We start from the raw sequence: 14,268 nt of genomic DNA on the forward strand, positions 1-14,268 counted from the left end.
ACCTATTAAAAACAACTCTGCTACACAAAAATGCCTGAGCCCGTGTTTGCTTTGGCTGGGAAAGGAATCATTTAGCCATCCTCTGCCCGCAGCAGATTAACAAATGCTCTCTAATCTCACATTCTTCACGTTAAATACACCAGCAGCATCCCTCCCGGTCTGCGCTGCCAGGACCAGCGCCAGGCTCTCGGGTTTAGAGATTCAAACCCAACGTTGCACACAGGGAAAGGCAGAAAAGGTCAGCACGGCAATCACGGACCAAGTGGAAGGTCATGGCAAAGTTGTGCTCAGTTTGTGCAGAGTTAGTGACTCACAGTATAAATAAATTCTCACATTCGTCCCACAAGGTTGAGTGCAGCTCAACTTTTTCGGCTCCGCTTGAAAACAAAAAGAAACTAAAGGCGGCGAAGTTGTTGCTTCATGAGCTCGGCTTTCCCCCTCCCTACCCACTCACTGTTCCCTTTATGCCCAGAGAAAACACAGGTGACAGTCAGTGCAGTTTCGTAAACAAAAGTCCATGCAGTGCCTACTGGAAAGGAGCATCTCGGTGGAGCTCCTCAGCGAAACCTCCAGCGCGGTTGTATATCCTAGAAACAAAATATTTGGTTGTAGCTGTTGCTGAAACCTCAGGCACATAAACTGACACAGCCATTTGGGGTGTGTTATCAGGGGAACGTTCACATTCATTCTGAATTCATCAGAGTCTGCTTCTTGGCTGACTCACAGCACCACATATACGTCTTGTGCACTTACTAACATTTTATGAGAGGAAAAGAGTTTACATTGCGAGATTACACAAGTGTGACATTGCACAGCTATGAGTCATGCATCTTTGTGTACTTGGTTACCATGCATCCAGTGTATTGATTCTGCTCCAGTCACAGAAGTTTGGCTGCTCCCCCTGGCCATCCTGCGAACCTTTAAGAATAAAAAGTATATAGCTGAGCCTCAGCTAGTCGTTCCGTGGAAGCATGTGCAGCTCTTGAAGCAATCATTCGCTCAACCTAGCAACCACACTCGCCTGAGGTGGCTGAGGACAGCCACGAGCCCGGGATGGGGTCTGGCAAATAGGCTCTAAAGGCTTCTGAGAACCAGAATCTCTCAAGGGCCACTGCTCCTTCCTTCCCCACGAGGCACACACCGCAGAGCAGCGAGAGTTGTTCTGTGCTCTTCTGATCTCCAGCTCGCTTAGAAATGGTTTGAGTAGTGATTGCAAAGGAAACGGGGAGGAGATAAGGGTAAAGCAGAGGTCTTTCTCAGAAGGAGCTCTCAAATCATGTTCTTGTCCTGATAGATCTCAATTTTTGCTCCTTTAAGAATTGCCACTTTTCCTCCTTTCCTCTTGGGTGGCTGCCAGGCAGCTGTGATCCCCAGAAACAGGAGGCAGGAGCATGGGAGCAAAAATTACTTGAGAGAGCTCCTTCAAACTGGGCATCCAAGCTAGAGGTAAAGGAGAGCAGCCTCTGCTCCTGACAAATACAAACTGGCTACAACCAGAGGAGATGACAGAAGCTGCTTGGACTATTTATCTCGTAATGGCATAGGGAAAGGTTGATTTTGGCAGTCTTTGTGCAGCAAATGGAAACTGCTAGAGGCCTGGATTGCCATTAAGCACAGGTCTCCAGCAGAGTAGCATTGAGCACCTTTCTGCCAGTACCAAGATGGGTCTGGGACTTCTAGGGTGACCAGAGAGAGACTTCCATTACCAGCTCATCAGAGCATTTACCCACGCAGAGCAGGGCATCAGCCCCCCTTGCTGTGCTTGCTACACCTTCCACTCCCATCCTTGTTTTCTGTGTCCAGTCTCACCATGCGTCCCAGGGGTGACACAGAATCGTGGGGCAGCTGCTGTGAGGGGTGTGGGGAAAGCAACCTCTCATTCGTGATGGCTTTCTCAGTGTCCCCAGAGCAGGGACCTCTCAGCACTCCTCATCCCACAGCAGCTACTTCACAGTCTGCTGGAATCTGGACCCATCAGTGTCCCCTCACGTCATGGACATGAGTCCCCTGGTGTTTCCAGGGAAGGGATCCCTCCGTATGCCTCACCCCGCAGCAGCTCTCTCACGGTGTCTGTCAGCACAGGGTCCCCTCATATCAGGGAGAGTCCCTCAGTGTTCCATCATATCATGGACAATCCCTGGAAACACCAGGGCAGGGATCCCTGTGGTCCCCATCCATCGGTAAGTCCCTCATGGTGTCTCACAGCACATGCTCATGTCCTGACATTGTCCCTCAGTGCTCTCAAGTCTGGGCCCTCTCTTGTGTCCTTTCACCTCTTAGCATCTCCAAGGGGGGCAAAGACCTTTCAGTGTCCCCTCTGCTCAAGAGGATCCTATGTCGGCCCCGGGACAGGGACACCTCAGTTTCTCCTCGACGAAGTGCTCCTCTCTACGGCCGCCCCTCGGCCCGGCGCGGAGGGGACAGCAGTGAGGGGAAGGGGGTCCCGCCGGCCGTGCCAGCCCCGGCCCAGCTTCGCTCCTCTCCGCTCCGCCCCGCTCAGGCTGGGACCGCCGCCGCCGCGTCCTTTTATACCGGGGCTAAATTTAGGCTGCGCCCGAGCTGCAGCCTGGCGCCCGCCCCGTCCGGGACGCGTTTCCTTCGCTCCTTGCAATTGGCTTGCGGGAGTCCGCGCCCGCGTTATAAGGTGGGGAGGGCGGCTCGCCGCGCCGCGCCGTCCCGCTGTCCCGCCCGGCCGTACCATGGCGCTGAGCGACACGATCCTGCCCTCCTTCGCCACCTTCGCCAGTCCCTGCCGCGAGAAAACGCTCCACGAAGTGAGTCTCGATCCCCCTCCCGCCGCCGCGGCTCGTCTCACGGGTGGGCGGCAGTGCCGCGGCCCCGCTGCTCCCTAATCCCAGCCCCTCCCAGCCTCCCCCAGCCGGCACTGCTAACCTTCTCCCGTTTCTTTCTACCCCAGAGGTGGAAGTGTGACCAGGAGGCCAAGACCCCCGCCGGTTCCTGGGGCGGTCTCTCGCCACGCAAAGAAGATGAAGATCTCAACAACGTGCTGGATTTTATCCTTTCCATGGGCAGTGATGGCTATGGCCAGGGCACGGCCGGTGGGGACTATCCTCCTGCCCAAGGGGACAACGGCAGCTTTTACCAGACCAACCCGTCCCCGGGATGCTACAACGCCCTCGAGCAAGGCAGCCCCCCGCCCTACAACGCCAGCATCATGCCAGAGATGATCCGCTCCGAGATGGACTCCAACTACTGCCCCCCCAGCAACGTCCATGGGCGATTCTTTGTGACACCCAGCTTTGGGGCGCCGCAGTTCGTTGACAGCGTTAAGCCCGAGCCTGACATGGACAATTACGGGCCTGTGGTGGGTCTAGTGCCCCAGGCTTGCCCAAAGATCAAGCAAGAGGGCAATGCAACCTGCATGATGGCCTACGAGCAGCCCCGTGTGGCCAGCTCTCCCCAGATCCCTGGGGCAGAGACGCCCCCGCTGAGCCCTGACGATCTCATGGTGAATGACTGCCACACGCAGATGATGTGCCCCTCGTCCATGTCCTTCCAGCAAAGCTACCACCCAGCCTCCAGCTTCCACCACCCGCAGACCCATCTCCAGTACCAGAACACCTCCCAGTTTGGCCTTTTCGAGGACAGCCTGCCCTTACAACCTTCTGCTCCCAGAGGCATGCTCACCCCTCCTTCGTCCCCGCTGGAGCTACTGGACTCCAAACCAAAACGAGGACGTCGGTCCTGGCCACGGAAGAGGACAGCCACTCACACGTGCACCTACGCAGGCTGTGGGAAGACCTACACCAAGAGTTCACACCTGAAGGCCCACCTGAGGACACACACAGGTAAACAGAGCTGCTTGCTTTCGTCCGGAGGTAGCTGCTGGCCCATTGCGGTGGCCCAAGTGAAACAGCTCTGAGCTGTAGCCTTGCGATCTCCTGAACTCCAGGAGTATCCTCGGCTGGGCTGTGACAAGTGGCCAGACCTAGAGCGGCTTTCTCCTGTGCACATGGAGCTCAAAGCTTCTCTAAGGGCTTCTAAAGCCCTTTCTCAAAAGATAGAGGCAGTAAGGGAGCTGCCAGAGCAGTCCTGTTTGGCTTGAGAGCACTTTGGATGTTGTCGTAGCAGGGCTTGGTAGCAAATAAAAGGCTGCAGAGGGCTGGACGGGGGAGGCTGCCTGGGGTACCCTGCTGCCTGGGGTACCCTGCTGCCTGGCATACGCTGCTGCCTGGGGTACCCTGCTGCCTGGCGTACCCTGCTGCCTGGCGTACCCTGCTGCCTGGCATAGGCTGCTGCCTGGCATAGGCTGCTGCCTGTCCGTGGGAGTGCCGCGCTGAGTCACGCCCGCTCTGCTCTCTCCCCAGGTGAGAAGCCCTACCACTGCAACTGGGAAGGCTGCGGCTGGAAGTTCGCTCGCTCCGACGAGCTCACCCGTCACTATCGCAAGCACACCGGGCACCGGCCCTTCCAGTGCCACCTCTGCGACAGGGCATTCTCCAGGTCAGACCACCTGGCGCTGCACATGAAGAGGCACATGTAGCCTGCGAGTCTGCCCACCGCGGACGTTCCTAAACTGCTCAGGTGCAGAAGTGTTACAGACTTGTAGCTGGTACTACGCAGGGAGGCACCGACACTCTCCTGGTGGAAGCTGAGGAGGATTTGACACAAGGAGACTCAGCCAGGCATCTCCTGCAGAGAATCTGACGTGACTCTTATCAGTGACCCTGCCTGTCCCGGGTGGGAGAACAGGGGTTATTTATGCAGCTTCTGTGAAGGGGAAACTCCGTAAGACTCCATACATATTGTATAGAAGAAGCTGTAAATATGGTTTGGTTTTTCCTGATTCTAGTTGCCTGTTCCTAAGCTTTACAAGACAATGTTTGTATGGAAACTGCCTGAAGTTGACCCTAGAAGAGATTACCTGAATGTTTCTGTAGCTGATGATGTTATTTTAGCTCTCAGTCGAAGGCATGGCTAAGAGAACACTCCAACGTTAGACTGTTTTGTTTCACAGGTGCAATAATCTTCTTGTCTGCCATGAGCTACACTATAAGTACAGGGCTTGAGGTCTTGTAGGAAAGTAACCTATTTTACTGTAATTTGTTAAATATTTTGTACATAATTTTATACAGTGGGGACTATTTGTATGTGTAAATAGAAGACAAATGGGTATTTTGCCTATTTCTGGTTTTATAAAAAATGGCATTTTTTCAACGGTTGAAAACACCTTTTTAATAAAAGAACTCTTAAATTGCTCATTTTTTCCCTCCCCATTCTCCTTCGAGAGCTCCTTGGTGCTCTCCTTGCCCTGGTGGCTGCGACAAAGGAGAGCTCTTTGGTGCTTTCCTTGCCCTGATGGCTGCGACTTTTCCCCCATTCACTTTTGAGAGCTCCTTGATGCTCTCCTTGTCCTGATGGCTGCAACAGAGGAGAGCTCCTTGGTGCTTTTCTTGCCCTGATGGCTGCGACTTTCCCCCTATTCACCTTTGAGAGCTCCTTGATGCTTTTCTAGCCCTGATGGCTGCGACTTTTCCCCCCATTCTCCTTTGAGACCTCCTTGGTGCTTTCCTTGCCCTGATGGCTGCAACAGAGGAGAGCTCCTTGGTGCTTTTCTTGCCCTGATGGCTGCGACTTTCCCCCCATTCACCTTTGAGAGCTCCTTGATGCGTTTCTAGCCCTGATGGCTGCGACTTTTTCCCCCCATTCTCCTTTGATACCTCCTTGGTGCTTTCCTTGCCCTGCTGGCTGCGACAGAGGAGAGCTCCTTGGTGCTTTCCTTGCCCTGCTGGCTGCGACCAACAACAGCCTGGTTGTGTTTTAAATGTACCAACAACTGCAAGAAGACACTTTCAAAATCAACCAAAACCCAACCAAACCCAACCCCCCCGAGCTCTGATTTTTTTTCTGAGGTAGGTGGCAGAGCAGCTGGTTCATCCTGGTGGCAAAGGAGGTACAATACAGCGTTTCATCACAACACCAAGCAGGCGAGGAGATCAGATTCAAAATACACTTCCTAAAAATGGTTAAGTAAGCACCACTGTAATTTCAGTCTCATTTTTCTAGTTTATGCCAGACTATTTTAATAGCATCCTTAATGTTTTCCAGATGCAGCCCCAGTGTTGCCAGCAGCGTGTGGGTTTTCACTATAAATTTAAACACTGAGTTTTTGTAATTACGGAGGCTTATTTTAAGGCATTCTTGTCCATAAATTATCCCTGCTCTCCAGAGCTCAGCGCCGGATGCCGATAGAACAGTAGTGGAATTCAACCATCACTTCACAACGCAGGTAAAAACACCTTCATAACTCATTTCCCCCTCCCCCCCCCCCCCCTTTAAATTCATTGATGAATTGGTAACCCCCACCTTGACTTCAGAAGTGAAGAAAGATATTAACTGTTTCAGAGGAAAATAAGCTAGCAAGGGATCACAGGATCAGAGGATGTCAGGGGTTGGAAGGAACCCAAAGAGACCATCCAGTCCAAACCCCCTGCCAGAGCAGGACCATAACATCTATCTCAGGTCACACAGAAACACACCCAGACAGGCCTAGGAAGGCTCCAGAGGAGACTTCACAACCTCTCTGGGCAGCCTGTGCCAGGGCTCTGGGACCCTTCCAGTCAACAAGTTCCCCTTGTGCTGAGCTGGAACCTCCTGTGCTGCAGCTTCCATCCATTGCTCCTTGTCCTGTCCCAGGGAGCAGTAAGCAGAGCCTGTCCACCCCCTCCTGACCCCCAGCCCTCAGATATTGATAAACATTTATTAGATCCCCTCTCAGTCTTCTCCAGACTAAGGAGCCCCAGGGCTCTCAGCCTCTCCTCATCAGGCAGCACTCCAGTCCCCTCAGCATCCTTGTAGCTCTCCCTTGGACCCTCTCCAGCAGATCCCTGTCCCTCTTCAACTGGGAAGCCCAAAACTGAAGGCAGCACTTAAGATGAGATCTCACCAGGGCAGAGCAGAAGGGGAGGAGAACCTCCTCAATCTGCTGGACACACTCTTCCTAATACACCCTAGAATCATATTGGCCTTCTTGGCTGATCTGGAATCAGCTGGATACTGCAATAGCTGTAGCAGTGAATTGGTGTAACAAGTCCAACGCAGCCCCTCCAAACGCCAGCACAGCTGTAAATGAGATCACAACTCCAAGTGATACATTGCTGCAATTACCCTGATGAGGAGCGTCTGGTTGCACAGCCACAGTTCAGTGGTGAGCCTTAAGACTTGCAGCACAAAATCACTGCTAATCAACTGTGCAGGGCCAGCTTCACGTCGAAGCAGTTCTCTGTAGCATCTGCACACTTGGAACTCCATTCTGATCAAGGTTTCCCAGTTACAACATCCAGGAATGAAATCAACAGGTCTGCATCTAAAGCAGCTACAAGCAGGGTTGTTGTTCTGTGAAAGCAAAGGCTGCAGTTGCTCATGTGAAACAGATACATTTTGGGCTCCTACTCACTGACATGGAAGAATGAGTTCCACATTTCATTTATAGCTCTCTCACAGTGAAGTATAAAGGAGAGTTCACATCTCTTCATTAAAAACAAGACTCATTTATTTGCTGGAGGGGGGGAGGGGGAAGATTAAAATTGCATCATTTAATTCCAGAAAGTGAGGATGACTTAAAGATGTTCTAAAATTAGCACATTCATTGCTGCAACAGTTCTAGGTATTTCCTTCTCTTGCCCCATAGCAGAAGTTCATATTTCAGCCTGGCTTTTGGTGTTTAGGACCTCAAGAAAACACTTGTTGAAGCGAGGCCTTACCCTGAGCAGTCACCTGGCTTTCCCTTGCTCTTTCTGCAGCTCTGGCCATGCTCTTAGCTGTTTCCAGGTTTCAGTGGTGCTGTGCAATCTCCAACCACTCTCTCTTTTGTAAGGTAAGGATGCAGCAGTGAGCCCTCGCTGTGGTGGGTAAAGCCACCCTGTACTGCACAGCACCACAGCTGCCTTAGGGATTGCCCCAGCAGGGCTCTCCATCAGTAAGGACAAACTTAGAAGCATTTCAACCTGCTTGTCTGGCTCTGGCCATCCCCAGCTGTTTCTCTTGAGCTCTGCTAAAGGATGCAGTGCTTGATGGCTCTTCCTCTGTCCACTTTTGCATCCTTCCCGACAAAGGGAGGTGGAAGATGGCTACAGCTGGTGAGCCAGCACAAAGCACCTGAGCACTGCAGAATGCCTGCAAGCAGAGAGAGGTTTCTGCATCCACCAACCCCCAACAAACCCCTTGCATGTCTTCTCTGTAGCAACCACCACAAGGGCTGCTCCTCCTCCCTCCTACAGTACCTCTGCACGGGATCATCCAAGCTTCCCATTGCTCCAGTGAGTGGTCTATCCCTAAGGGTCATAAACCTCTGCTCCTTCTACTCCTGCTCACCAGAACATCTTCAGACAAGACAGTTGTTACCTGCATGGCATCGAGCAGCACTCAAATCAGGACTAACAGTGGAGATCTGCTCTAGAGCATTGCTCACTGTGTAAAGATGAGGAGCTTGTGTCCTCTCAGCTCTTAGCTGTGCCTCAACTGAAAACAGGGCAAAGTCATCCTCACAGATCAACACAAAACCATGCAAACACAGGCTCTGAAAGTAAGGAGGGATGGGGAGAAAAAATCCAAGCCTCTAATAAAAGCTCATGGCCAAAGTGATTCTAATTATTAGGGAGGGCAGATGTGATCATTGCTGTGTGGTCTTCACAGGAAACAGCAGGTTCTGGAATCAGAAGATAATCTTGTAGCAGAAAGAGAGATGCTGATCTCATTCTTCTCACATTCTATTATGAGTAACTGCCAACTCCTCTCTTGCCTTTTTTTTTGGGGGGGAAAGGGTGTTTTTGTTTAGTTTTTGTTTTGTTTTTGTTTTCCTCTTGAATGCCTTAAATAAGTACACACAAAAAGGCACCTATGTGATCTCCCCAATCTTCCAAGCCTCCTCTGGCCAGCAGGAAATCACTGTCACTCTGCAATGCCTTCTTTGTAACTTCTAATAAGAGGCCACTACCATCTCACATCTCACCACCTTTCAAATGATTTCATTCTAAGTAACCCAAAAGCCTGAGCTCACCTTGCACAGGCATTTCAGTCTGGGAGCCCTTGGATACTCACAGCTGTTTCCAGACTGCCTGGAAACGTCAACTCTCTCTAAACTTTGGTCCTCAGTCCACAAGAAGTGCCAAAAAAAGTTTGTCCATTCTTCAAATTATAGGAGAGTGTGGCTCTGTGGCCTCCTGTGGGAGAAGCTCTGTGGTTTCTGAAGCTATTTTGTGCACCTACAACCCAGAGTAGCTGTTAGGCTTTTCCTAAGCTGAATTTTCGAAGCCAGAATCCCAACCTCTAGCAATTTCTTCTGCTATATTTAAATGAAACAACTGCAACAAAGTCATGTAGGCATTGCCATGGCAACTGGCAGTGTTGGGAAGAAACATGGAGAGGAAAATTCAACCCAAACCCTGTGTAATTTAATAGGGAGAAAGTTAGCCCTGTTGCTAACACACTCAGTGGCCTCTACAAACCTGGAAATTCCTCTGTGTCCTTGGAGCAGCCTCTCTCAGCTGCAGCTGTAACAGGTCCCACCTGCCTGGGACTCATCCTGTGTGCCAAGAGCTGAGTGCTTGGAACCACTCACACTGCAGCAGTTCCCTCTCTGCCATGAGTGAAGAGCCAGGCTGAGGCACACCTCCATTCAGGAAAGTTCTGCCCATAAACTCGGGGGAGAACGAATAGGTTTAAGAAGCCAAGCAGCAGTGACCTGGAGCATGCACAGTTCACAGGCCCTGCAGGTGACTGCTTCAACTTACTGCTTCCCAGAGGCTCCTTAATGCTCTGATTGATTTATCAACCAAGTAGGAAGAATGCTCCAAGCTCATCCAGCCCAACCCAGCCCCCAGCCCTGCCCAACCAACCAGACCATGGCACTAAGTGCCCCAGCCAGGCTTGGCTTCAACACCTCCAGCCACAGCCACTCCATCACCTCCCTGAGCAGCCCATTCCAATGCCAATCACTCTCTCTGACAACAACTTCCTCCTAATATCCAGCCTAGACCTGCCCTGCCACAGCTTGAGGCTGTGTCCCCTTCTTCTGCCCGTGACTGCCTGGCAGCAGAGCCCAACCCCACCTGGCTACAGCCTCCCTGCAGGGAGTTGCAGACAGCAATGAGCTCTGCCCTGAGCCTCCTCTGCTGCAGGCTGCACACCCCCAGCTCCCTCAGCCTCTCCTCACAGGGCTGTGCTCCAGGCCCCTCACCAGCCTTGCTGCCCTTCTCCAAACACCTTCCAGCACCTCAGCATCTCCCTTCAATTCAGGAGCCCAGAACTGGACACAGCACTGCAGGTGTGGTCTGAGCAGTGCTGAGCACAGGGGCAGAATAATGAAGAAGTATTAACTCTGCCAACATCATCTTTCTGAACCCAAGGAGAGCAGAAGCATCAAAAGGTTCATTTAGTCTGTAGCCACAGATAGCACTGGGGGACCCTTTTTATCCAATCAGAAGCACTCTGCCCCTTGTAGTGAACATCCATCTGAGGAACTGCAGCTGAACTTACCCATGACAGGTTCATCATTACATGCAGTATCCAGTTAAATAATGTTTGCTTTGGTTCTTAGCACTTCCAGCTCTGACCACTCCTGGAGTTCTGACTTACCATTATGTCATTAGGGAAGATCTGGAACATCACACTGGACATCCTCCATGAGATTTAATATATTAGGTGAGAAGTGACCAAGCCTGAGGCTTAAACACAAAGTGCAAACAGAAATATCCTCAGACTCCCCCAGTCACTTTCTTTACCGCCTGTGCATGATGACAGCCTGAGTGGGGTTTGATACATGAATGATTTTATTGAATCACAATTGATTCGGTTGGAAGAGACCTCTAAGGGTATTAAATCCAACCAGGAGGGCTGTGGAGTCCTCTGGAGACGTTCAAAACCTGCCTGGATGCATTTCTGTGTGATCTGGTGTAGGTAATCTGCTCTGGCAAGGGCATAGCACTGGATGAGCTTTCAAGGTCCCCTCCAGCCCCTGCCATGCTGTGATTCTGTGTGACCAGCTGAGCAGCCTGGGCACTGCAGCACTGCCCCACTGCCCCACCTCCCCAGCTGCCACATCCACAGGTTTCTTAGAGAATCACAGAATCAGTCAGGGTTGGAAGGGACCACAAGGAGCAGGCAGTGCCACCCCCGCCCCCCCCCCCCCCCCCCGGCCATGCCCAGGGACACTCTACCCTAAATCAGGCTGCCCACAGCCTCAGCCAGCCTGGCCTCAAACACCTCCAGCCATGGGGCCTCAACCACCTCCCTGGGCAACCCATTCCAGCCTCTCACCACTCTCCTGCTCAACAACTTCCTCCTCACCTCCAGCCTCACTCTCCCCACCTCCAGCTCTGCTCCATTCCCCCCATTCCTGTCACTCCCTGAGAGCCTCAAAAGTCCCTCCCCAGCTTTTTTGTAGGCCTCCTTCAGATCCTGGATGGTCACCTGGGAGCCTCCTCTGCTCCAGCCTGCACAGCCCCAACTCTTTCAGTCTGTGCTCACAGCAGAGCTGCTGCAGCCTCTGAGCATCCTCCTGGCCCCGCTCTGGACATCCTCCAACATCTCCACATCCCTCTTGTCCCAGGGGCTCCAGAACTGGCTGCAGTACTCCAGGTGGGCTCTCACCAGAGTGCAGCAGAAGGGGAGAATCACCTCCCTCGACCTAGTGGCCACCTGCTTGAACACCTCCAGGTACGGTGGCTCCACCACCTCCCTGGGCAGCCTGTTTCAATGCCTGACCACTCTTGCAGTAAAAAGATATTTGCTATTATCCCACCTAAACCTCCCCTGGTGCCACTGGAGGCCTTTTCCTCTCTGCCTCCTGCTCGAAGGGAGAAGAGCCTGACTGCCACCTCGCTGCAGCCTCCTTCTGGCTCTAGCACAAGCACTTGCCACACAAGGGCTACAGGATGCCTGGTGCCCTTCCTGTGGGTGCAAAGGATGGGCAGAGAGAGCACAGAGGGCTTTGTTCTTCTGCAGAGCTTCCTTTTGAAAAGCTGTGACTGAGGACAACGTTTATGGGATGTTAAAGAGAAGCAACAAGCTTGCAGCTGGCAGAGAACATTAGGAGAACTTATGGACAGGGAAGGTGATAGCAGCTGGCAGAAATGCTGCATCAGCACCAATAAAGAGTTTTAATTGCAGTCATTAGATGAAAAAAATGCTAACAAGACAGGAGGGAAAAGGTATCCTGAGTGACTACACTGCCAGTCATGTGCAGCAGACAGGAGACTCAGCACTTTGCTCCCTCTAGTACCTCCCTAAGGAGGATATTGCTGCGAGTGCACAGGTAGGGATGGCAACAACGGCACCAGCTCAGGTGGCCCCAGCCTAAGCTGGTCTTGGGTTGTGTTTAGGCACTCCCACAGCAAGTGCAAATTTCCTGCTGAGGATTAACAGCCAGGCTCAGAGCTTTGGCCTCTTTTGGGCCTGAGTTCCCACTTGTTATTGATTCTCTTAGAACAGGACACCAACACTTATCTCCTCTTCCCAGCCACAGGCCTCCTGGCCTCTCCTCAAGGCCTGGTACAGGCAAGTGTCTTTGGATTAGGAATGGATGCTGGGGATGAGGCAAGTACCTGGGAAAGCTGTGGCCATTGGAGCAGGATTTGTAGCTCAGACATGAAAAACAGAGAAACCTCGAAGTGGAAGAGTATTGGAGGCTCTGAGTGGAGAGGTGAACATTCCAGGGATAGGCCATAAAATGGCAGCAATGGATAAGTGACCACAATCTCATTGGAGCATCAAAAGCTTTGTGTTTGGAAGCACAGCTTGGATCTGCCCCTTTGCTGCTTCTGCTGTGCCTGCTGCTATCTAGCTTGGCTTTGGCTGCTGCTTCGCTGCCACTTGACCTCATCCCCTTCTCCTGTAAGCTTATTCTACTCTGCAGTAGTTTATTCTCCTTACTCTGTGATATTTAAACTGTAAAAAAATAGTTGGTGGGGTTTGACTTATCCAAATTCTGAGTTGCAGTGAATTGATTCTTCTGGGGGAGGGATCTGCTAATAGGATCACAGAATGGCAGGGGCTGGAAGGGATCCAGTCCACCCCCCCTGCCAGAGCAGGGTCACCTATACCAGATCATTGGATCACAGAATGGCAGAGGCTGGAAGGGATCCAGTCCACCCCCCCTGCCAGAGCAGGGTCACCTACACCAGATCACAGGATCACAGAATGGCAGGGGCTGGAAGGGATCCAGTCCACCCCCCCTGCCAGAGCAGGGTCACCTACACCAGATCACAGGATCACACAATGGCAGGGGCTGGAAGGGATCCAGTCCACCCCCCCTGCCAGAGCAGGATCACCTACACCAGATCATAGGATCACAGAATGGCAGGGGCTGGAAGGGATCCAGTCCACCCCCCCTGCCAGAGCAGGATCACCTACACCAGATCACAGGATCACACAATGGCAGGGGCTGGAAGGGATCCAGTCCACCCCCCCTGCCAGAGCAGGATCACCTGCTCTGATGAGAACATTGCGCATGTCAGACTCCAAATCTCAGCTGGGAGTAGAACGTGGAGCCATGGCCCACGTCTTTGTAAGTGGAAGAGGAGCTGTGAGTTGTGCCTGCCTGTGGCACACTGGAGTCCAGTCCTGCCCTCCAAAGTGTCACCAATACTACAGACATTGCTGGAGAGCCATTTCAAAGAGCAATCTGCTTTGGCAATCACTCCTCGCCCGTGCCAGCGAGTGCAGGAGCAGAGCAAATCAAAGAGGAGCAGAAGGAGCCCAGGTGCCTCATGCTGAGCAGCAGGCTGGTGAGGTGTTCTGCAGCAAGCAGCCAGGGTTTGTCTCTGGTGATCTCCCCAGCCCCTCCCAGTATAAACTGCCTGCATGTTTAGCATTGCGGCACACGAATTGTTTTGGAAAGGGTGCGGCACTTGGATTCTCTGCCTGCTCTGTGCACACCAAATGTGGCCAGGACAAGGAAGAAGGGGAGTGACAGGAGGGAAAACAGTGAGCAGAGGGCACCAGGCAAGAGAGAGGGAAAAAAAAGGATCTGGAAGCAGAGACTCATGGAGTTGTTCTAAGCAGGACTCACAAATCTGACACAGAAGCTCCTGTGCTGCCTTCAGGCTAACTGGAATATTTTACTGAGAGAAATTAGGTTTCTTCTAGGCCCCCTTAAGATATTGAAAAGCCACAATAAGGTCACTTCAGAGCCTTCTCCTCTCCACACTGAGCAGCCCCAACTCCCTCAGTCTCTCTTGGTGCTTCCTGAGTTTGTAAGAAAGAAACAAACAAACAACCACAATAAAAGAAACATGAAAAAGAGAGGCA

General features: G+C 52.2%; 1 protein-coding gene across 1 annotated transcript; it reads left to right on the top strand.

The window, feature by feature from the left end:
• The first annotated feature begins 2,655 nt into the window (after positions 1-2,655).
• Positions 2,656-5,222, top strand: KLF2 (KLF transcription factor 2). Its single transcript, XM_064175268.1, has 3 exons — positions 2,656-2,774; positions 2,918-3,809; positions 4,329-5,222. The coding sequence occupies exons 1-3, from the start codon at positions 2,700-2,702 to the stop codon at positions 4,502-4,504; spliced, it is 1,143 nt and encodes a 380-aa protein (XP_064031338.1). The 5' UTR covers positions 2,656-2,699; the 3' UTR covers positions 4,505-5,222.
• Positions 5,223-14,268: the final 9,046 nt, after the last annotated feature.

Source organism: Pogoniulus pusillus, chromosome 41 (assembly GCF_015220805.1).
Source record: "Pogoniulus pusillus isolate bPogPus1 chromosome 41, bPogPus1.pri, whole genome shotgun sequence".
Classification (NCBI taxonomy): Eukaryota; Metazoa; Chordata; class Aves; order Piciformes; family Lybiidae; genus Pogoniulus; species Pogoniulus pusillus.

What these genes read in the sequence shown, in the direction of transcription:
- KLF2 (XM_064175268.1), top strand. Translation starts at nt 2,700, where the DNA reads ATGGCGCTGAGCGACACGATCCTGCCCTCCTTCGCCACCTTCGCCAGT. An exon ending in GCGAGAAAACGCTCCACGAA is followed by an intron (nt 2,775 to 2,917) that starts GTGAGTCTCGAT and finishes TTTCTACCCCAG; the next exon opens with AGGTGGAAGTGTGACCAGGA. An exon ending in CCACCTGAGGACACACACAG is followed by an intron (nt 3,810 to 4,328) that starts GTAAACAGAGCT and finishes CTCTCTCCCCAG; the next exon opens with GTGAGAAGCCCTACCACTGC.